Source organism: Topomyia yanbarensis, chromosome 2, assembly GCF_030247195.1.
Source record: "Topomyia yanbarensis strain Yona2022 chromosome 2, ASM3024719v1, whole genome shotgun sequence".
NCBI classification, from domain to species: domain Eukaryota; kingdom Metazoa; phylum Arthropoda; class Insecta; order Diptera; family Culicidae; genus Topomyia; species Topomyia yanbarensis.
In genome coordinates, this window is record NC_080671.1 from 435076101 (window position 1) to 435098963 (window position 22863).

Genomic DNA, 22863 nt, shown 5'->3' on the forward strand with positions numbered 1-22863 from the left:
AAAAACAAAAACAACAGCCCACATCCAGTGCAATATATCACATTTTAATTCCCTTTGATCTCCATCCGGCAATCCGGTAATCAGAGCAGCTCTTTGTCGATGGTATCGCCGATTCCCTCGCACAGGCCCGGATACTTTTTGCTGCACTTATCCTCGCACTTGGAGCACGGTTTACCCTTCGTGTACACCGACTTGCCGAGCACGGTCGTGAACGAGTAGTTGCAGACGTAGTACACGTAGTTTCGTTTATTTTCCGGATTGAAGTACTTGGTGGCGGCACAGCCTACCTGCGTGATCCGGTCGTTCGCCATCAGGGCGAAATGTCCGATGTGTACGCTAAAAAAAAGTTTTCACCAAACAAAGCGTTGTTAGTTGTGGGAAATTTAAAAACTATAACAGACACGAAAACTTACCCTTCGCCTACCTTCCGGTAGGAATCCATCACTGTCTGATTGGTATCGACGTATTCCTGCCACCATTTGTTGGTCAGATCCGATACGGCTCGAACCACTTCGACGGTGATGTTATTCGGTTTTGACTTTCGGGCAATGTTCTGCCCGGCGAAGCGATACTTTTCCGTCGATCGGCACTCATCGTGCGAGTACAGACAGCTGCGGGTGTTGTACTCGGCCAGCTTGGCCAGTTCGTCGTTCCATTCCTGTAAATTGTGTGGTAGTGGAAAGGAAAATGAAAAAAATGACGTTTGACGTTATTTTTCGAAAAGGTGTTATTTTATTTATTTTTATTTTTCGAACTCCGTGAGAAAATCCTTGCGAAAATCCGCGCGAAATTTCGTTCAGAAAATCCGTGTGAAATTCTGTGCGAAATTCCGTTTGAAAATCCGTACCAATTTCCGTGTGAAATTCCTTGCGAAGTTCCGTGCTAGATTCCGTGCGAGATTCCGTGCGAAAATCCGTGTGAAATTTCGTTCGAAATTTCGTGCGAAAATCCGCGCGAAATTCCGCATGAAATTTCGGACGAAATTCCGTGCGAAATTCCGAGCGAAATTTGGTGTGAAATTTCGTACGAAATTCTGTGTGAAATTCCATGCAAAATTCCGTGCGAAATTCTGTACGAAATTCTGTGTGAATTTCCATGTGAAATTCCGTGCGAGATTCCATGCGCAATTTCGTGCGAAATTCCGTGTAATATTCCGTCTAAAAATCCGTGTGAAAATCCGTGTAAAATTTCTTTCGAAATTTCGTGCGAAATTCAGTGTGAAAATCCGTACGAATTTCCATGTGAAATTCCTTGCGAAGTTTCGTGCGAGATTCAGTGCGAAATTTCGGACGAAACTTCGTGCGAAATTCCATGCGAAAATCCGCGGGAAATTTCGTTCGAAATTCCGTGCGAAAATCCGCACGAAATTTCGTGCGAAAATTCCGCGTGAAATTCCGTGCAAAATTCCGTTCAAAAATCCGCGCGAAAATGCTAGCGAAAATTCGTTAGAAATTCCGTGCGAAATTCCGTGCGAAATTCTGCGCGAAATTCCGTGCGAAATTCCTTGCGAAAATCCGTGTGAAATTTCGTTCGAAATTCCGTGCGGAATTTCGCGCGAAATTCTGCGCGAAATTCCATGTGAAATATCGGACGAAATTCCATGCAAAATTCCATGCGAAATTCCGTACGAATTTCTGTGCGAATTCCCATGTGAAATTCCTTGCGAAGTTCCGTGCGAGATTCCGTGCGAAAATCCGTGTGAAATTTCGTTCAAAATTCCGTGCGGAATTCCGTGCGAAAATCCGCGCAAAATTACGTGTGAAATTTCGGACGAAATTCCGTGCGAAATTCCGTGCGAAATTCCGAGCGAAATTTCGTGCGATATTCTGTGTGAAATTCCATGCAAAATTCCTTGCGAAGTTCCGTGCGAGATTCCGTGCGAAATTCTGTGTGAAATTCCATGCAAAATTCCTTGCGAAGTTCCGTGCGAGATTCCGTGCGAAATTCTGTGTGAAATTCCATGCAAAATTCCATGCGAAATTCCGTACGATTTTCTGTGCGAATTTCCATGTGAAATTCCTTGCGAAGTTCCGTGCGAGATTCCGTGCGAAATTTCGTGCGAAATTCCATGCGAAATTCCATGTGAAAATCCGCGTGAAATTTCGTTCGAAATTCCGTGCGAAAATCCGAACGAAATTCCGTGCGAAAATTCCGGCGAAATTCCGCGTGAAATTTCATGCGAAATTTCAAGCAAAAATTCGTGCGAAATTCCGTGCGAAATTCCTTGCGAAATCCTGTGCAAAATTCCGTGCGAAATTCCACGCGAAAATCCGCGCGAAATGTGAAATTCGTGTGAAATTCCGTGCGAAATTCCGTTCGAAATTTTGTGCGAAATTCCATGCGAAAATACGCTCGAAATTCCGTGTGAATTTCCTCACGAGATCCGTGCAAAATTCTGCACGAAATTCTATGTGAAATTTCGTGCGAAATTCCGCGTGAAGTTCTGTGAAAAATTCCGCTCGAAGTTCCTTGCGAAATTCCGTGCGAAAATTCATGCGAAATTCCGTGAGAAATTCCAATCGAAAATCTGTCCGAAATTCCACGTGAAATTTCGTGCGGAATTCCGTGCGAAATTCCGTGAGAAAATCCGCGCGAAATTCCGTGCGAAATTCCGCACGAGATTCGTGCAAAATTCTGCGCGAAATTCCGTGTGAAATTTCGTGCGAAATTCCGTATGAAGTTCTGTGAAAAATTCCGTGCGAAATTCTGCGCGAGGTTCCTTGCGAAATTCCGTGCGAAAATCCGCGCGAAATTTCGTGTGAAATTCTGTTCGAAATTTCGTACGAAATTCCGTGGGAAATTTGGTGTGAAATTCCATGCGAAATTCCATGGGAAATTCCATGCGAAAATTCTCTCGAAATTCCGTGTGAACATCCGTGAGAAAATCTTTGTGAAATTTCGTGCGAAATTCCGCGTGAAGTTCTGTGAAAAATTCCGCTCGAAGTTCCTTGCGAAATTCCGTGCAAAAATTCATGCGAAATTCCGTGAGAAATTCCAAACGAAAATCTGTCCGAAATTCCACGTGAAATTTCGTGCGGAATTCCGTGCGAAATTCCGTGAGAAAATCCGCGCGAAATTCCGTGCGAAATTCCGCACGAGATTCGTGCAAAATTCTGCGCGAAATTCCGTGTGAAATTTCGTGCGAAATTCCGTATGAAGTTCTGTGAAAAATTCCGTGCGAAATTCTGCGCGAGGTTCCTTGCGAAATTCCGTGCGAAAATCCGCGCGAAATTTCGTGTGAAATTCTGTTCGAAATTTCGTACGAAATTCCGTGGGAAATTTGGTGTGAAATTCCATGCGAAATTCCATGGGAAATTCCATGCGAAAATTCTCTCGAAATTCCGTGTGAACATCCGTGAGAAAATCTTTGTGAAATTTCGTGCGAAATTCCGCGTGAAGTTCTGTGAAAAATTCCGCTCGAAGTTCCTTGCGAAATTCCGTGCGAAAATTCATGCGAAATTCCGTGATAAATTCCAAACGAAAATCTGTCCGAAATTCCACGTGAAATTTCGTGCGGAATTCCGTGCGAAATTCCGTGAGAAAATCCGCGCGAAATTCCGTGCGAAATTCCGCACGAGATTCGTGCAAAATTCTGCGCGAAATTCCGTGTGAAATTTCGTGCGAAATTCCGTATGAAGTTCTGTGAAAAATTCCGTGCGAAATTCTGCGCGAGGTTCCTTGCGAAATTCCGTGCGAAAATCCGCGCGAAATTTCGTGTGAAATTCTGTTCGAAATTTCGTACGAAATTCCGTGGGAAATTTGGTGTGAAATTCCATGCGAAATTCCATGGGAAATTCCATGCGAAAATTCTCTCGAAATTCCGTGTGAACATCCGTGAGAAAATCTTTGTGAAATTTCGGGCGAAATTCCGTACGAAATTCCGAGTAAAATTTTGTGCGAAATTCCGTGCGAAATTCCGTGCGAAATTTCGTGCAAAAATCCGTACGAAATTCCGTGCAAAAATTGCGGCGAAATTCCGCGTGGAATTTCATGCGAAATTCCGTGCAAAATTAAGTGTGAAATTCCGTGCTAAAATACTCGCGAAATTTCGAGCGAAAATCCGTGCGAAATTCCGCACGAAATTCCGTGAGAAATTCCATGTGAAATTGCGCGCGAAATTCTGTGCGAAATTCCGTCCAAAATCTCGTGCAAAATTCCGTGCGAAATTTTGTGCAAAATCCGTGCGAAATTCCAAACGAAAATCTGTGCGAAATTCCGTGTGAAATTCCGTTAAAATCCGCGCGAAAATCCTAGCGAAATTTCGAGCGAAGATCCGTGCGAAATTTCATGCGAAATTCCATGTGAAATTCAGCGCGAAATTCTGTGGGAAAGTCCATGTGAAATCTCGTGCAAAATTCGTGCGAAATTTCGTACGAAAATCCGTGTCAAATTTCGTGCAAAATTCTGTGCGAACTTCTGCGCGAAAATCCGAGCGAATTTGCGTGTGAAATTTCATGTGAAATTCCGTGCGAAATTCCTTGTGAAATTTCTTCCGACAACGACAACCGCTTCCTTGAGCCATTCAGCTCCCAGCTTTATCGATATCTACTCGGATATTATCCGGTGGTGAACTACCCTACTCCGACAGAGAATTCTCTTGCGGCGGAATTTCTCTCGGTACTAGTGTTTGTTTCGTGATCCTTTTTTGTCACGATTTAGTCGGATAGTCCACGATCTCCATTTAGATCTTCGCCTTGTCCCGATCTACTCGATCTAGTCCCCGGCGGTGGACCTAGCCTAGTCAACAAGCCATTCAGTAGGTGTTGAGGTCTGTCCCGCAATAACGGGTGGAGCATAGCTTCCGGTTTACTGGCGCTCCAACGGCCCACTGCTAGCTATTCGACACGATTTTCTCGCTTTAATCCCAGGCGATGGATCTAGCCTACTCACGAGCTACCCGGTAGAGAGTCGAGGTCAATCCGGGGACGAAGTGAAGAAGCGGTGAGATGGGTCAACCCTGACCTTAGCCTGCCATGGATGACAATACACCCAGGTGCTTCAACGCACGCATTGATGGACATCAGTGTCCGCCTACGCTGGTCAAGATATGCTGATTTTTTTCAGTTGCTGATCAGCACTACCTACTACCTTGCGGTGAGCCAGCTGCAACTTGAAATCAGCCATCCAGGTTTCCACGATGCCTATTGTCTCTGCCGTCACCATCTCCACATCTCCACTTCTCGATTCCCCTGGTCAGCTGCAGTGTTAAGACTCCGTTGTACATTATATTCCAGAGCGTTGGTCCAAGTGCCCTGAGGTACTCCTGCCGTGATCCTAATCGATTTCTGGCCACGTTCGGTTCTGAAAGTAACTTTTCAGAACCTTGCACAGTTAGTCCGTAACCCGCATTCTGTGCAGCACTATGGCGATCGCCCCTCAGCTGGCACTGTTGAACGCGTTCTTTACCGCGATCGCAACCACGGCGCAGTTCTCTTTTGTTTCGATGCTTTCTCCGCGCTTGCGACGACTGTGCGGATGGAGTCCACTGTCGAAATTCCTTTAGGGAATCCGAACTGCCTCTGCGGGAGTCCGTTCTCTCTTCCAGCGTAGTTCGTCAGCCTGTTAAGGATGACCCTTTCCAGAAGCATACCAAGAGTACCCAGCAGGCATATAGGCCGATACGATGTTGGATCTCCTGATGACTTCGCTGGTTTTAGCAGCAACACCTGCTTCTTGATCTTCCATCTATCTGGGAAGCAGCCTTTGTACAGGCATTTCTGTAGAACTATCATAAACGCGCCCGGAAACGCCAGTATCGTGGTCATCAGTGCCACGTTGGGGATTCCGTATGGATCGTGAGCTTTCTTCGCTGTTAGACCTTCCGCTACTTTAAGAAGCTCGTCGTCAGAGACTCTCTTGTAGACAGCTTTTCCACCGTCTGTGTCAACGTACAGTGTAGGATGCCATGCGGTTAGGTCGTGCTTCGTAAAAAGACCCTCTTAGATACATTTTTAATTTGTCAGCGCACCGTTCAGCTGGCGTTATTGAACCCTTGATATTGGCCATCACGACACGCAAAGCGTCTTCTTCTCTGCGCGAGCTTCTTGTAGCAACTGAACTTTCTAAGCACTAACTCGCGTATAAAAGCAGTTCTAGCCGCCCGGAATGTCACCTTACACCCTTCTCCGACTGCCTCAGATCTTGCTCGCTGAACGCGTCTTCAGGCTTTAAGGCAGGAAGCCCGGAGGATGTTGAGCCTTTCATTCCGCCAAATTTTCAATTTTCATAATGTTCAATTTGAAAAGTGGCTGACAAATTAGGCTGCGTAATGGGTTGTGAAAGGTTGGACTGAACTGGGCGTAGCGGAAAAGCTGAGAAAAGCGATAACAGAAATGAGAGCAATTCTGGTCTAATCGGGAGGCGGCCGGAGGAAATTCGGGAAAACGATCTCGAACTTCGACGAGAAGACGGATGAGTTTTGTGAGCAAATGCTCTTAAACCTAAATATCATAAAAAGGTGTGAAAGCTAAGTAAAGATCCCGATCGACGAGCGTCAAAGCAACTGAAGGCCGTCAACCACCTCGTTTGGAAATTCAAGGTTAAACCCCGAAACCACGTGTCGCTCACCATTCCTGTTGCCACCACGCTCATAGTCATCGCTTCGTCAATACCGATCGCGATCATGAAACATGCATATTCCCGAGGCGAGAGTGCGAGGCGGTATGACTGACCAAGCTGTCTCATGCTCGGAATACCAGTCGAGCATATGCTTTCGTTGGACGTTCCGTTTAATACGGTGATGTGGATGTGCACGGTATCGTCAGTCCAGTGTAAATTAGTCCACGATAGTTCGCACTACATACGGAAAAAGTTCTGGTTGTTGAAAGGACGGCTTTCCGGATAAGCTAACACGATTAGTCAAAGCGACGATGGACCGGGTGATGTGCGTTGTTCGAGTATCAGAGACACTCTCGAGTCCCTTTGAATATCGAAGAGGGTTACGGCAAGGTGATGATCTATCGTGTCTGCTATTCAACGTTGCGTTAGAAGGTGTAATAAGGAGAGCGGGGATAGACGATCTTCAGGAAGTCCATCCAGATTCTTGGCTTTGCCGACGACATTGACATAATGGCACGGAACTTTGAGGCGATGTCGGAAACGTACATCAGACTGAACGCTGAAGCCAGCAGGGTTGGACTTACCAGCAGCGTTTCGAAGACAAAAGACATGAAAGGAAGAGGTTCTAGAGACGACATGGTGAACCTCCCATCCCGAGTTTGGATTGACGCTGACGAAATCGAGATGGTCGACGAATTAGTGTATTTGGGCTCACTGGTAACCGCCGACAATGATACCAGCAGAGAAATTCAGAGACGGATCTTGGTGGGAAATTGGACTCCGGAGGACACTCCGGTCGAACAAAATTCGCCTCCGCACGAAGTTGATTATCTACCAGACGCTGATTAGACCGGTGGTCCTCTACGGCCACGAGACCTGGACTATACTCGTGGAGGACCAACGAGGAGTTTTCGAACGAAAGGTGTTGCATACCATCTATGGTGACGTGCAGATGGAAGACGAAACGTGGCGCAGGCTAATGAACCATGAGTTGTATCAGTTGCTGGAGGAACCATCCATCGCGCATACCGCAAAAATAGGACGTTTGCGGTGGGCTGGACACGTCGTAAGAATGTCGGACGACAACCCGGTGAATATGGTTTTCGAGGACGACCCTACAGCAACAAGCAGACGGGGTGTAACGAGCACGGTGCATCGACCAGATAGAGGACGACCTGCGGACCCTTCGAAGACTGCGAGGCTGGCGACAAGCAGCCATGGATCGAGTGTAGTGGAGACAGCTTCTGCATACAGCAAGAGACAACAAGGCTCTAGCCTGAACGGTAAGGTAAGTATGGTGAAACTGACGAGGATCAAACTGCATCAAACGAGTATTGCTACGTTAACGCGTATGGTACTTACGGTACGTCCGGCGAACGAGATCACGTCTTTCTATCAAACAGAACTTCAGGCGCATTGTAGTTAGCGTTAGTTAGGGTTCTGCATGTAGTTGATGCTTGTGGTGGTACTCGAATAACAACACGGATAGCGGGTGCTTCGCAATGAGCATATTTGGGTGCTTTACTTCTTCAGAAATTGCAATATGTTTATGTCTCCCACCTATACAACTAACACCATCTTTATATAGCTTCGGTTTAAGCAACTTTAGGAACGCTGGAGGGGGATCTGCTCTAGTCTTCGGAAGTGGAAATATTGCATCCAATACCTGACGGAATGGTAGAGTTTCGCAAAACGGCAGTATCGATTAAACAAAAAGTGATCGACACGACGGCGACATGATTCTTACTTTCAGGCACTGTGAGTATATTAAGCGTTGGCTGGACAGCCCTCGATATCGGTCGAACTGACACCTTGGGATATAATGTCCGATGGGTAGGAGTTTCCACGAACTTGTTACCAAGTACAGAATCCAGTAGAGTATTGGTAGCAGACACTCGATTTGCCACGAATATTCTCCAATGCGATCGACACAATTGCAGCCAATACAGCACTATCGTCGAATCAACTCAGTGGAAACTTCGCACGTTGTCCTAAGGGATTTTATCACTTCTTCGTATAGACTTGTCGACAACATGGTGGAACACGTCTCTAGGCGAGCAATCGATTGACGAGGTGACTAACGGAGTTATGTTGGATTGTAATGTTAACAACTGAACCCAAATCCCGACAGCGGATTCCGACCAGACCTACCTCTTCTCTGAATCATGCGAGAAAACATGGAGCTGGTATGGTGACGGATCTAAATGTGCATTGCAGAGATGGAGCTCCTTCATTTTGCTTTGGAGATGCGAAGGTAGAGGACGATTCCACTCATAGGAATCTCCTGCGTCAGTTTTCATTACCCACAAGCGCTTTATGAGCAGCTTGACTACGGTGATTGTCGGACTAACTTGTCCTAGTGGGATGAAGATCTGCGCGATGTAGAACTCCCATACGAGCCCCGGTGTGGATATGGACTGTTCGTTCTGGAGGTCATGCAGGCACAAAAAAGTGAGTTCTTCTTGCGGAACTTCTGCAACTACGATGAAGTTCACTTCTTTTGGGGAAGCCAGCTGACGCAAGCATTGGGAAGGCGGATCGTGAAGACTATCTTCAGCTCCTGATGATATAAACCATCAACGTAGAAATCCTACTTTGTAGTATCTATGATGGTGGGGTACTTGTCGTTATTGTCCTGTGCAATTTGGTAAAGATTGCGGGTTGTAGGAATGGGGCAAATGCAAAAACGTACGGCACGATGTGAAGCTCTACATTGCGAACGGTTTATAGCTGTTGGACGCCAGACAACGCGTTCATGTGGAAGATCCTCGGAGCACACATGGATCCGCCGGTACATCTTCTCGATGTCGGCTACGATGGCGATCGGGTGTGCACGGAAACTCATACCAATCGACAATAGGTCTTCCTGGAAGACAGGTACTATTTATTGGTGCCGGAAAATCCTGACAACGTTTCATACTTCACGGGCAAAACAAATCGGGCCTTTGTTGTTTTGTTGGAATCCTTGAATACAGGAGAGTACAGAAAGTAGCAGTATGAGTTCACCTCGTTTACCAGATCGACAAGCTACTTTATGTGCGCGATCCGTGCGAATTTGTCTATGCATTAGCAGTACGCTTCCTTGGTAGACGGATCACGCTTTAGTCGTTTTACAAAGCTCAGGAAATGACATTCGGTGATTATTCTGAATTCGACGAGATTGACTAGCGGATAGCGGGTGAGTGGCAAACGATCAAACAAACCGCAAGTGGTGGAGTAGCTCTTCCAATAGTGTTTCTTAATCGGAATACACGGAACACAGCTCAACAGGACTTCTGCAGCGCTTATTCTTTGCGTCGATTGGCAGTAGCAAACGCGGGGAACGGTGGGATCGATCGATATCTTCCCGGATCCAGTCCGTTCAAAGACCGTTTCTATCTGCAGTGAGTTTCTCTCCCAAGGAAAGCTTAGTGCCATGATGCAGGTCGCGGTACGGTTCACCTCCGACAACCATGTCAAGGTCAGATGGGATGTGGAATTTTGGAATGCCAGCGACAACTTCGGAATATTCCACGTGGAATTGTCGATCGGAATGAACGTTGGTCTCTTGGTGGAGTATGGAGTCAACTTCGACGTAGCCGTGGGAGGCAATTGGCAGTTCACCTACTTGATCAATTCGCCAATCACACCAACTGTGATGTCCACCTTAGTGCGACAAAGGTTCGGGGAATTTGCAAGTATCTTCATGATAAAGCTTTTCGCAATTTCTTTGCCGTTCTAATCTACGATGGGAAGGGAAACAATTTCTAACAAAACTGTTCTGTGCTTAATCTGAACCAACCGACTCACTTGGTTGTTCGGCTTCACCGAACTGGAGCGACCAGCGACGGCAGATGTCTAGTAAGTCGGGTGGGTTGCCACGAAGGAGATAATTGCACCTGTACTATACCTGCACTATACCAATACCAAACCGTGCCCCAAACATAATACTAATTGAACAAATGACATCATACACAAGCCCCAACCCCAATGACGCTACATCCCATCTCAAACCGATAGTTTCCCACGACCCGAAAATCTCACATCGAACATGACAAAACCATAACACACAAGAATTCCTGACAACGATAACATAAATCAAACCCTTAAGCCATGCTTTCCATGCTCAACGGATAACGACAACAAAAACCACCTCATAAACAACAACAAGTACAATCCCAAACATCAATCCATGTTTATCACGCTAATGGAAAACCAAGCTAAGCACCGTTTCCTGACATATATTCTAGTTGCACACATTCGCATCAATTAAAAACACTCAGCACCTAAATACGACGGACGAAATAAATAAACAAGAAAACAAAGTATCCGATTGCAAACCTACCAGTGGCCAAGTGACTTTGACATACATACGGAAACCCACTAACTCAAGGAACTCACGCTCAAAAGACAACCGAGAGAAAATAATCCGCGCACGAGAACGTGACGCAAGAGAATAGATAAACTGACTTAGCCCCCTCCCTTTTACTAAAACAAATACACATACTAGCGAGATAGCCATAGCAGTAACTTTAGACGTAGAGAATAATCATGGCAAGCTTTCTAAGCCACGCCTAAGTTAGCTATCAAATAGGAAAATTAGCTTTAAGATTTACATGTCTTAGTTAGTATAAGTAGATTAAGTTAACTGAATAAAACAGAAGTTGCAGTATGCAATCGACACAATACACAACATACCTTTTTCAGTTATTACTATGTGAAACCAGTCCAACCAACAGTTTGAAATAAAGTGTAAAGATATAATATATGGTGTAGTATAATATAACAGTTACACTAACTGTCGGTAACGTAGACAAAAAAGTATATATATTGTTCAGCATATCTACCGCATAACGAATCCTCTCCTTCTGATAATTTCAAAAGCTTTGTATCGTATTGTAGCAGAAGTAGGCTTCCGCTCATTATCGGCAGTGATGCAAATAGTCATCACATCATTTGGGGCAACTCAGACATCAATCTGAGAGGCTCTGAACTGATGGATTACATAGGTAGTACAAATCTCCATATTTTAAATGTGGTAAACCAACCATCATTTACGAGGTCTGGAAGAGAGGTGGTGTTAGACATAACGCTTTGCTCTGAAAGAATTTCGCATGAGCTGGGAAATTGGCAGGTTCCAAATGAAACTGAACGGTTTATATCCGACTATAAATATTTGTGGTAACATATCGTAATCTTAAATCTACAAAATGGGACCTCTTTCTGGAAAACTTGGCGACTAAATTTCATGGATATTTTCCAAAAATTAGTCAACTTGACGACTTAGATGACGTCGTGGATACGACATACTCATTCATAGTAGCATCCTACGAAGAAGCTTGTCCGCTTCGTACTGTTAAATCGACTAGGAGAACCGCTAGGTGGAAGACTGAGCTTGAAAGAATCAAGAAGGATATGAGAAGAGCTTGCAACCGGTGATGATTCCAGGGCTTTCCGTAGTGTCCGTAGTGCATATAAGAAATGTCTTAGATCTGCAGAGCGGGCTGGCTGGCAAAATCTATGCACTAATGTCTCTTGTCTGAACGAGGCTAGCAGGTTAAACAAAATTCGAATGATTTTCAGATGAACTCCTTAAAAACCAGAGATGGTGTTTATGTGACGGACGAAAAAGATGTTCTTAATTGTCTCTTCGACACACACTTCCCAGGTTGTATCGATCCGGAGTTGAACAATGTTCACAGATCTCATTCTGGTGATTCGGACTCGTGGGAGTTAGCACGCACATCGGTTTCCACTGAATCGGTCAAGTGGGCAGTTGACAGCTTTGCTCCATACAAATCACGCGGAAAAATGGAATACTTCCCGTGCTACTGCAAAAGGGATTTGATATTCTTAAACATGTCTTGAAAAAAATTTTGCTTTCCAGTCTTGCTACCGGGTATATCCCGAAAGCATGGCGAGAAATAACTGTTAGATTTATTCCCAAAGGGGGGGGGGGGGCGCTCAAGCTATGAAGAAGCCAAGAGTTTTAGGCCTATCAGCTTAAGTTCTTTTCTTCTGAAATCTTTGGAACGGATAATCGATCATCACATCAGGAACGTTAGTTTAGTTGAATATCCACCGCAACATGCATATCAGTGTGGGAAGTCCACGATCACTCTGCTTCACGATGTTGTTTACAACATTGAGAAAGCCTTCTCGCTCAAGCAATCTAGCTTGGGTGTATTCCTAGATATTGAGGGTGCTTTTGACAATGTGTTCTTCCAGTCTATTCTGGAAGCGACGCGCGGTCATGGGATACCTGCATGTATCTCGGGTTGGATAAACGCAATGCTTAGTAACCGCATACTTTGCTCGTCACTGCGACAGGCTGAGATACGGTTGTTGAGTTAAGTTGAGTATTTGCGGTTGTCCTCAGGGTGGCGTCACCTTTGTTATGGAACTTGGTTGCCGACGGCTTGTTGAAAAAACTCAATGAGCTTGGATTTCCAACCTACGGGTTTGCTGCCGATTACCAAATACTAATAACTGGACTTTCCATCGGAACAATTTTCGTCTTAATGCAACAAGCATTAAGAGCTGTCGAACAGTGGTGTCGACAAGTTAAATTATCAGTTAACCCAAACACAACTGCAATGGTTGTTTTCATGAAGAAGCGAATAATAACCGAGGTTCGTGTCTTGCTGTTCTTTGCTTCTGAGCTACTGACTAAGTAGATACTGTACGGTATTCCAAGCAGGAATCTTTGCGATTATGTGCGGGGTTCAATCGGCTCTTCAACAGAGCTTGTCCGGCAAAGTAATAAACCTTTGCTACGATAGTCAGGTAGCAATCAATGCCCTTAGCTCAGACAAATCACGGTCCAAGCTAGTGAACGCGTGCCAAACCCAAATCGAAGAACTAAGCATTGCCAACACTGTCTACCTTGTCTGGGTGTCCGAACATTCCGGTGTTACTGGAAATGAATGGTCTGACGAATTGGCCAGGGTGGGTGCCAATTTAGACAAGTTGGATAAGGGAAAAATGTGGTTCTGGGCTGCGTCCGAGCACCGCAATTATTGGAGAAATTTACAAACGTATCGCCAAACAAAAGTGTTTCTAGAACAGAACGTGCCGTGTGATTTCGAAAAATCCCGTACAATTTTCGAAGTTCCACTGCGGCATGCTAACCAGGGCTTTAACTGGCCACTGCAAACTCAATTATCATATGGCAAGTATTCAGGGCGCTGAGTCTTTTTCGTGTGATCTCTGTGAATTCGACTACGGAACATCATATAATCTCATCTGCAACTGTCCAGTAGTAGCGCAATTGCGATTTCAAGTTTTCGGCAGTCCTTACATAGACGACACCATTTTTGGACGGCTGAACTACTACTAAAGTTATCTATCCAATGCACTAAAGAGCTTTAGACTTTCTTGCAGGCGACTTTAGCTACTGGTGAGTTTAACTCATCAGCTGTTTGTTTTAGTCTGTTTTTTCCCATACTTCCAATACTACTTCTTCCCTCCTCCTTCTCCTTTCTTTCCGATTAGAGAAATGATAAGAAGACACCGCAAGGCACAAATTCCCGACTACATTCGTGAACCGTGCAATTTGAATCAATAGATTCCAGAGCTACGCAAAGATACCTGTTCTTGCGGACTTTTTGCAAAAACGTCAGACGAAATGGAAACCCACTCTTGACCGAGGAGGCCAGCTGACGCAAGCATGCACGGTAGGGTGGGACAAAAATTAGATTCCAGCATCGAACAACTTTTTGGGTTCCATTTGGGTCCTAGAACAACTGTGCAAATTCTTAGCTCCATCCCTAAAACTATATTTTCGAGCACACTGTTTAAAGTTTACCTGGGATTTTGTATGGGAAAAATAACTATCACAAAATAATTCCTCCAGGAGCCGCCCCTTACTTCCTAAAAATAAATCGTTATGTGGCTTTTGTAGGAAATTTAACAAAGAAACAAAGTCCCGAGACCCACGAAACGATCTGACGCTTGAGAAAACAGTTATTAAGCAGAAACCGATTGATGCTCTGACGATTGATAAAATATTCATTTTTTCTAGCACCACCGTTGTTGGTTGCCCAATCATACTCAATTTTGTTTTAATTTTCTCTTATTGTGTCTAAATCATTTATTTATACTGTTTGGCCACTTCGCAAGAGTTTTGAGGGATAAATTGAGGCTTCCTTTGTACATAATAAGAGAAAGTTAAAAATTTTGTGCATAATTTGACCATGAGCAGCTATGAAAAGATAAATTTTCATCAATCTTCAGGACATCAATCGATTTTTACTTAATAACTTTTTTCACAAGCATCAGATCGTTTCGCGGTCTTCTAGACTTTGTTTCCCTGACAAATTTTCTATAAAAATCAGGCATCTATTTATTTTTAGGAGGTAAAGGGCGACTCTTGGAAGACTTATTTTGCAAAAGATGATACCCTCTTACAAAATCCCATGCAAGCTTTAAGGTGAAGATATGTGGCAGCCACGTTGCTAGGCACCGACTCGCTTGTTTACATTGAGAAAAACTGAAATCTGAAGTGAAAATTCAAACGCACAAATGAGAGTTTCCGAACATTTTCCTTTGGTCATCTGCACATTGGCAGAAAATTTGAAGTTTTGTTAGTAAACGATTAAAGTTTCGCGAGTGTTTTTGCAGTGGTGTGTGAATAAAGTGCATTTGAAAAAGTGCAATGAAAACGAGAAGAAGAAAAATAAGAGTGTTTCGAAAAGAAACCCCAAGTGAAGAGGGGTGATATTTTCGCACAAAATAGGAGCTACAGATGGCATTCCGTCAAAAACTCGGATTGATTGTATAGGAAAATGTTCTAGCTCCCTTAAGTAGCAGTTTCGTGGCACACCAGCAAAGTTAGTGTGTTGAAAAACGTATTTTTATATTTGCTCATGTCAAATACATGGTTAGGCAGGGGAGAGGGGTGTGTGCGGCGTAGCAGCTATGTTGTGGCTCGCACGTATAATGTCCTTCCGTCGGCGCAAAAATATAGTTCCATCGATCGAGCTAAAATTTTGCAGAGTTGTTCTAGGAGCTAACTGGGACCCAAAAAGTTAATCAGAGCAAAATTTTATTTTTATTTTTTTCATATAACCATGTCCCACTCTTATGCACAGTTGTACAGAATGCAAATTTACCAGAAATTTGAAATTTTACTAAAACTAAACAACATAGCCTCGTAAAGTTTTCGTAGTTTGTGAGCCCCTTCTTTTTGTATAAAAAGAAAACAGTTGGAGTGGTTCTAATTTTATCAAGATCAAAAAATTTACTTTTTTATCATTCTAGATAGAGCCAAACAACCTTCAGCAAAGTTGTAGAACGACAAATTTTTGGAAAAGTTTGCTGAAGACATGTAAGCTCTATCTATCACTCTTTCCATTTCACAACCATTTTAAAATAAACAATTACGGTATTTCTTAGTGTTTCTTAAAAAAAAACTGTTTTGTTCAACTAACTTTCGCGATATTGATTTAAAGCTGAAGTAGTCTTCAGAGAACTTTAAGATTGCTTTAAGGCGAATAATTTCTTTCATAGTAGCACGTGTATAACTATTTTCCTTAAAAAAATATGGGCACTTCTTCGCCAAAAATGGGATTCTTTGAAATAACAATGAGTGGGGCAAACAAAAGATAATTCTTTTTTAACTATAAATAAGGTCATGATTAGAGTTATAATCGAGCAAAAAATTACGAACACGATATTTTTGTAAAATTTCATGAAATTCATTTGAAAAAGTTTGTTTTTGGTATATTAAGTGCCTGTATCTTTTGAATAATAGAAGCTAGAGTTTTGATGTGTTAGAACAAACTGTTCGTCTTCAAAAATTCTGAAAAACATCTGTATGTTGGATAAAAATGAAAACTGGAAAAGTTATGTTAAAAATTTGGTTTTTCATGAATTGACCCTTTGTAATATGTTTATATTACTTTCACGATGGAGAGTACAAAAATATAGTTTTGTTTTCATGATTCAATATTGTGCTTTACAATAGTTTTCCATTATTTTAAATAGTGGGTAAGGTGGCTTTAATTTTTTTTTCAATTGAAAATTAACTTTTTAATGGTTAGCGAAAAAACTCTTCCAGAAAATTGAAGAAAATCAAATTTTAAAAAACTTATCTGAATACATTGGAGCTCTACAGGGTGTTTGGTTCATGGTTAAGAACCTCTCGAGGGATAACTGACTGTCATATATGGAGAAAAAAATCGTTCTACGCATACCATCAAATCTCAACCATTACAAAGTTATTGAACTTTTTGTGTTCAAAACTTATTTGTCTTAAAATACCTCTAACTCAAAAAATATACTTTGTATTTCAAATATTTTAGATCCAATGGGAAGGTGAGAAAATTTTGCATTGAGTGATGCCCTCACTTGTTTCAGTTAATGATTTGAAGTAGCCTTTTCAAAGTAATTTACTGAAAATTAAACAATTTTAATCGATTTTTCGTTCATTTCTTGAAAATCCTAATAGTTAATCTCATCATTTTAATAATCCAAATTGTTAGTCTTGAAGAGCTGCATAATTCGTTCTGTGACATGATACACTTACCTTTTCTTATTTTGATGAGTTTGGGTTATTCAACTTGGATATTTTTATATCATTTGCACTAATACCAGCTCTAATTCAAAAAGTATGACACTTATTGTACTTTTTTTCTTTTTATTCGAGACCCAGGAAAATTTTACAGAGAAAAATGTATTAATACCTTTCAGTTAAGTGAATTTAGTATTCTTTTAGAATTAAATTAGTTTAAAGTTAGTGCTATTTTTAGCACTTTCGTTAATTTTCTTAAAATAGTAAATAATAAACATCACCATTATTAACATGGAAATAATGCATCTCAGCAAGTTCTACAGTTCTTTCTTTGACTTTATTCAATTATCTCGTTTGGTTTCGACGCAAAATTGTTTTTATCACATCGATTCATATGCAAAAATGACGATTTCGAACCCACTGGCGAGGTCATGCTGTGTTAACTATTAAATAGCAGCGAAATGAAATAAGATACAGACAAAGTGTCAAATAAAAAGTTATAGAGAACATTAAGGGCATCAAATGAACAATAGTAACGATAAATTTTGTTGATTAATAATTAGAATAATTAAACTTTCCAAAAAACACAAATTTTGAGTTATTTCTTCAGTAAAAAATCATTTAGTACACTTAACTAAAAGATATTTGTACATACACTGATAGGACATTATCTCAGCTTTCCAATGAAATCTTGTAAATAACGATATAAAGCATATTTTTTAGATTTGAGTCTTTTAAGCACTTGCAAGTCGGTTGCAGGAAAAATGGAAAGTAATGAAATTACAAAGAAATGAGAAGAGATGGGAATATGACGTCCAAGAACAAATTATGAATCGTCCTAAAACTCAACTTTTGGACAATGGATATTGCTATAATCATACTTCATTATTTCGAAAAAATTAGCAAAAACTTCCTTAAAAACACTAACTTTTTAATACTTTACAGCTAAAAGGTAATTAAAACTAATTAAATAAAGGATATAAGAATACCGTTCAATAGTAAATTTTCTCACCTTTCGAATGAAACTGAAATATTTAAAATACAAAGTATACTTTTGAAGTTAGAGGTATTTTAAGACAAGTATATTTTTTACCCAAAAAGTTCAATAACTCTGTAACGGTTGAGATTTGATGGTATATGTAGAACAATTTTTTTTTTTCAAATATGACAGTCTATCACCCCCCGACAGATTCTTAACCATGAACCAAACACCCTGTATGTCTTGTATTTTTCATTTTGCAATAAATTTACCAAAAATTGGGGTGTTTCTTAAAAAATGGTTATCTTTATATAACTTTTTCAGTTTTAATTTTTCATTAAAAATACTTTCGGATATTTTTAAGGAGAACAATTTGTTTCAATATACCGAACCTCTAGCTTCTCTCGTTAGAAAGTTATATACTTTTTATAAAAAATTAACTATTTTTTGAGTAAATATTGCAAGATATAAAAAATATCGCATTTCCATTTTTTGGTGATCTATACAACAAAGCATGCTATTTCATATGACAGTAACGATATTTAATAGTAAGTGCCCTAATTGATGATATTGATATTATATTTTTATATAAAAGTTCTCATAACTTTGAAATGAAAAAAGTTTAGTAGTTAATGTTTTATAGAAAATGATGCACCCTAGAATAATCTTCAAGTTGTCTTAAAACTATTTTAGTGTAAAACAAAACCTACAAAAGTTATAGAAATAAAACCGTTTTTTTTTCAAGGAACACCCTAATGTTTACATTTTGGATTTCTCGTGCAATGGAAAGTATAAAAGCTAGAGCTTGCATGTCTTCAGGAAATTTGTCCAAAATGTGTTGCTCTACAACTTCATCGAAGACAGTCGAGCTCTATCTAGAATCGTTAAAAAGTATATTTTTAAATATTGCCAAAATTAGAACCACCCTAGCTTCTGTTTAAACAAAAAGAAGGGCCTTACAAAGTACAACAACTGTGCCAAAGATATTGTAAGGCTAAGTTATTTTATTTTAGCAAAAAGTTAAAATTCCTGCTAAATTCACATTCTGGACCACTGTGTCATGGCGGGAATTTCTTGGCGAAAGTAGATCGCGGCGGAAAGCGTCAACTGCAAAAGCTTACGAAATGGTTTGGAACTCGTATGTTGCGAGCATTCGTTGCGGTTTGGTCCCCAGAGAATGTGTTTAAGCGGACAAGTCACGATGCGATGACAATAAATCGGACATGAATTCATGAATTTGCAGTATGCTTCCTTGGTCGATGGACTATACGCTTTAGTCGTTTTCCAGGGATCAAAAAACGAACCGGACAAATCATGAGTAATGATAGTAGTACATGACATTGTTGTTCTTCATTGGATTCTAGTTCCCAGAGCTTCTGCGGTGTTTGTTCTAGACGTCGGTTCACAGTGGTAAGATAGCAGTCACGGGGAATGGTGGGAATGCCGTTTCTATCAGCAATGGCATGGTCCCTCTCCCAAAGAAAGCTTGCCGCCATGATTTAGCTCGTGGTACGTTTCACCACCGATAACCATGCAAATGGCACATGGGATGTGGAATCAGAGATCTCTCAGGGCCTACTTTGCTTCCACGCGGAAATGTCGATCGAAATGATAGGAAAGTCGACCGTCAGTCTCTTGGTCGAGTATGCGGTCGGCTTCGACGTGATGCTGGCAGTCATCTGACAGTTAATCTGCTTGGTGAATTCGACAATCCCACCAACTGTTATGTCCACCTTGGTTCAAGGATGGTTCGGGGAATTTGCATGCATCTTCGTGATAAACTTCAACATGGATACGGAATCTAGGAGTCAGCCTACCGGAATTTCTTTGCTGTTCTAAACTACACTGAGGAGGGAAACAGTTCCTTAGAAAACTGTGCTGTGATCAATCTGAACCGACTGACTCACTTGATTGTTCGGCTTCACCGAACTGGAGAGATCAGCGATGTCGGTCGTCTAGAGAATCGGCAGGCTTCCCACGGTGACAGGAGTTAATTGCGGCGGTGCTGAGTCGTGCAGCAGAGACTGGAGTCTTTCGTGACAGTAACCTGGATAACCGGATAACGGCGCTAGAAACCTGGCATTTTGAAAAATGCGGGGCATTGGAGAAGGAAATGCATCTATGGACAGGTGAAACGATAGTTACTATCTCATTGAATGGTATACAGTTTGAAATTGGATTGACCATCTTAGCTTTAACTGGAGACAAATCGACTTTTCATTCGTAGATAACAGAACAACATCAGACGAACCTAAAGGAAACTGCTGAAGACCTCGGATAACACAAAACACAGATATCCTTCCCACCGAACTGCAGACAAGAGTTCAACAGAGAATTAACGGTGTCCCTAGCATTCGCCCACGGAAAATCTGACGGCGTGAGCCACGTCGGCTATGCTGAAACATGCTCCACCGAAGGCGAGACTGTATGGGCTTGGACAATTTCTTCGGAAAACGGACAACTCGAAACAATTGTTGAATAATTTGTGAAACGATGGTTGTTGATTCTTGCTCCCAGCTTCTCCGGATGCACCATTTTCTCCCTATTTGATTCGGAGCACATCCAGTTTCTCCTAACAGTGGATCACACCCATTAATTTGCGGAAAATTGCACAAAACGTTTCTCACGTCTAAACTTGGCAAAATCTACTGTCTATGTCAGGGTTTATCATTAACGTAGTCTTCTTAATAAGCGCTTGCGTAGATCATTTGCCGCGCACAGAGTTTAAAAAATCCCAGGAAAGAAAACACACCTCTCAAGTGCTGTTTATCAAAAATGATTGCTAGGAATCGATTGAGTCACTAAAACGTTTGAACTATTTATGCATTTATGCTACCCATGAACGCATGTTTGTCCCAATGGGATTTCCTATCTTCATGGGACTGATTTGCGATCACTACAGAAAAAATCACATTTGCCCTAGCAACTCACCAGCACAGCCATCCGCTCGGCCGACTCGAAACCCTCCATCTTTCCGCTGGCCAGCTCACTGCGCAGGCTATTGTGCAGATCCAGAATCAGCGCCTTCATTTTATCGTCCATCGGAGCCAGCTCCGTGTTGGACGGGCACGCTTCACCGAAATCATCCGTCGCATTGCAACCGATGTGCGGCCGTCCGTTGCTGCACAGTATCGTATCGCAGTAGTCCACGGCCGACAGTGTCAAACCGAGACAGGAAAGCACCATCAGCAGCGCGAGTCCTGAAAAGCCAAAATCAACAACACAACAGAGAGCCCCTCCCGCTGTTATAATTCGAAACTTGATTTCACCAATGGTTGAGCACACTCACGGCCTACACTGATCTGCATTTTCGAACTGCACCTGGACGTCGTTTGTTGCCAACGAATTTTTTTTTCCCGGAAGTTTACCGCGTGATTAGAGTTTTTGCACTGAAATTGGTGCGTTGATTGATTTGATATTTATAGGCTTCCCACGTTCACGCGATTCGAGAATTGTGCGTTCGCTTCGAGATCCGACTTTGAATAGAAATTTCAGATGAAGGCTGCCCTGGCTGAATCCGGACGCATTCTGATTCTGATGCAGTTAAATCAATTAAGATTGCTGCGAAAGTTCTCACTATTCAGTGCGATTCTATGACGAGACGATGATGCATTGGTTTGCTGGAAAGTTCGATGCCGTACCGATGTGCGACTAGCGTCAATCTTCCCACATTTGAATTTCAATAAAATATATTGAACGATGTCGTTTCTATATGAAATTTCTATAGCTTTTAACGAAAGGCTTTCATTAAGATGTGATTGTGTTGCTGGCTGAAACTGATTCAGTTGCGGACCCAACTGATGTGCTGTCAAGCTGTCAATTTGAGGCCAGTTTCGAACCTAGTTTATGCTCCATTGAATTGAACATAGGTTCGGGCGAGGACCCAACTCAGCTTCATCAAAACGCTTGTTTGAAGAAGTTAATCTGGGTTCGTTTCTAGGCTTTCAAACGATAACTCGAGCGATAACGACGTAAATAAGTTGGATCCGGTCCGATTTTTTTCAATCATAACAGAATCACTTCTAATAGTAGGCTATGCTACTTATATGTCTATTTAATCTTGAAAACATGGATAGTACTTTAAAGAAACCAGACCACATCAAGCTTGTTTGTTTGTGCTGCTCTCCCAACGATTGTTCAAAACAGGTAGGAAAGTTACCCCAGATTTATAGATTATTATTATCTTGTACTTGTTATTTTTTCAAACATAATAACTTATAATAACTAAAACCCGCCATCAACAGCAGACACGATGGGGGAGAATGAATCATATTTTGATTGGCGGCAGCATGCACTGACGGAACGTTTCCATCCAAACAACGTCAACATCGAGCACGATAACAATACGCGTGGGAAAATGCATAACGAGCACTTGTTGGCATCCACGAACGTGGCGACGCATTAATTGATTTTTAGAGTAAAACAAACCCGACAACTCGGCACTCTGACATCGGTCCAGTTGGTTAAATTGTAACAAATACAACACATGTTCACAGTTCCTGTTGTATCCGGGCCGCAGTTGCAGCCAAGGGTAAGGGGGGGGGGGGCTGTTGGTAGAGGAAAAACCCACCTGGTGCAAGTGAAGCATAGCGTGCATTCGAAAACGTATATTCAACGATTGCTCATCATTATTCGAACAGGTACTCTTACTTGTGATGAAAACTGAAAATAAACACCTGTTGGCAGCGATGCCAATATGCTAGTTCGAATTGGATTACAGTTTATCTTCAGGAATCAGAATATACACTCAGGTTTTTTTTTACGCGGGGGATACGAGCCGCGTAAATGAAAACCGCGTAAATGAAAACCGCGTAAATTTCAAAATCCGCGTAAA

At 42.0% G+C, this 22863-nt stretch overlaps 1 protein-coding gene across 1 annotated transcript; it reads right to left on the minus strand.

Annotated features, from left to right (window-relative positions):
* Positions 1-23: 23 nt before the first annotated feature.
* LOC131685518 (antigen 5 like allergen Cul n 1-like) lies at positions 24-21465 on the minus strand. The gene is made up of 4 exons (XM_058969307.1): positions 21319-21465; positions 20961-21229; positions 414-658; positions 24-336 (listed from the first exon to the last, which is right to left on the minus strand). Exons 1-4 carry the CDS (start codon positions 21335-21337, stop codon positions 81-83), a joined length of 789 nt encoding a protein of 262 aa, XP_058825290.1. The 5' UTR covers positions 21338-21465; the 3' UTR covers positions 24-80.
* Positions 21466-22863: the final 1398 nt, after the last annotated feature.

Excerpts from the sequence above, each read along its gene's own strand:
- LOC131685518 (XM_058969307.1), bottom strand. Across the intron at positions 659-20,960 it reads CCGAGCGGATGGCTGTGCTG|GAATGGAACGACGAACTGGC; the intron begins GTGAGTTGCTAG and ends CACAATTTACAG. Across the intron at positions 337-413 it reads TACCGGAAGGTAGGCGAAGG|CGTACACATCGGACATTTCG; the intron begins GTAAGTTTTCGT and ends ACTTTTTTTTAG.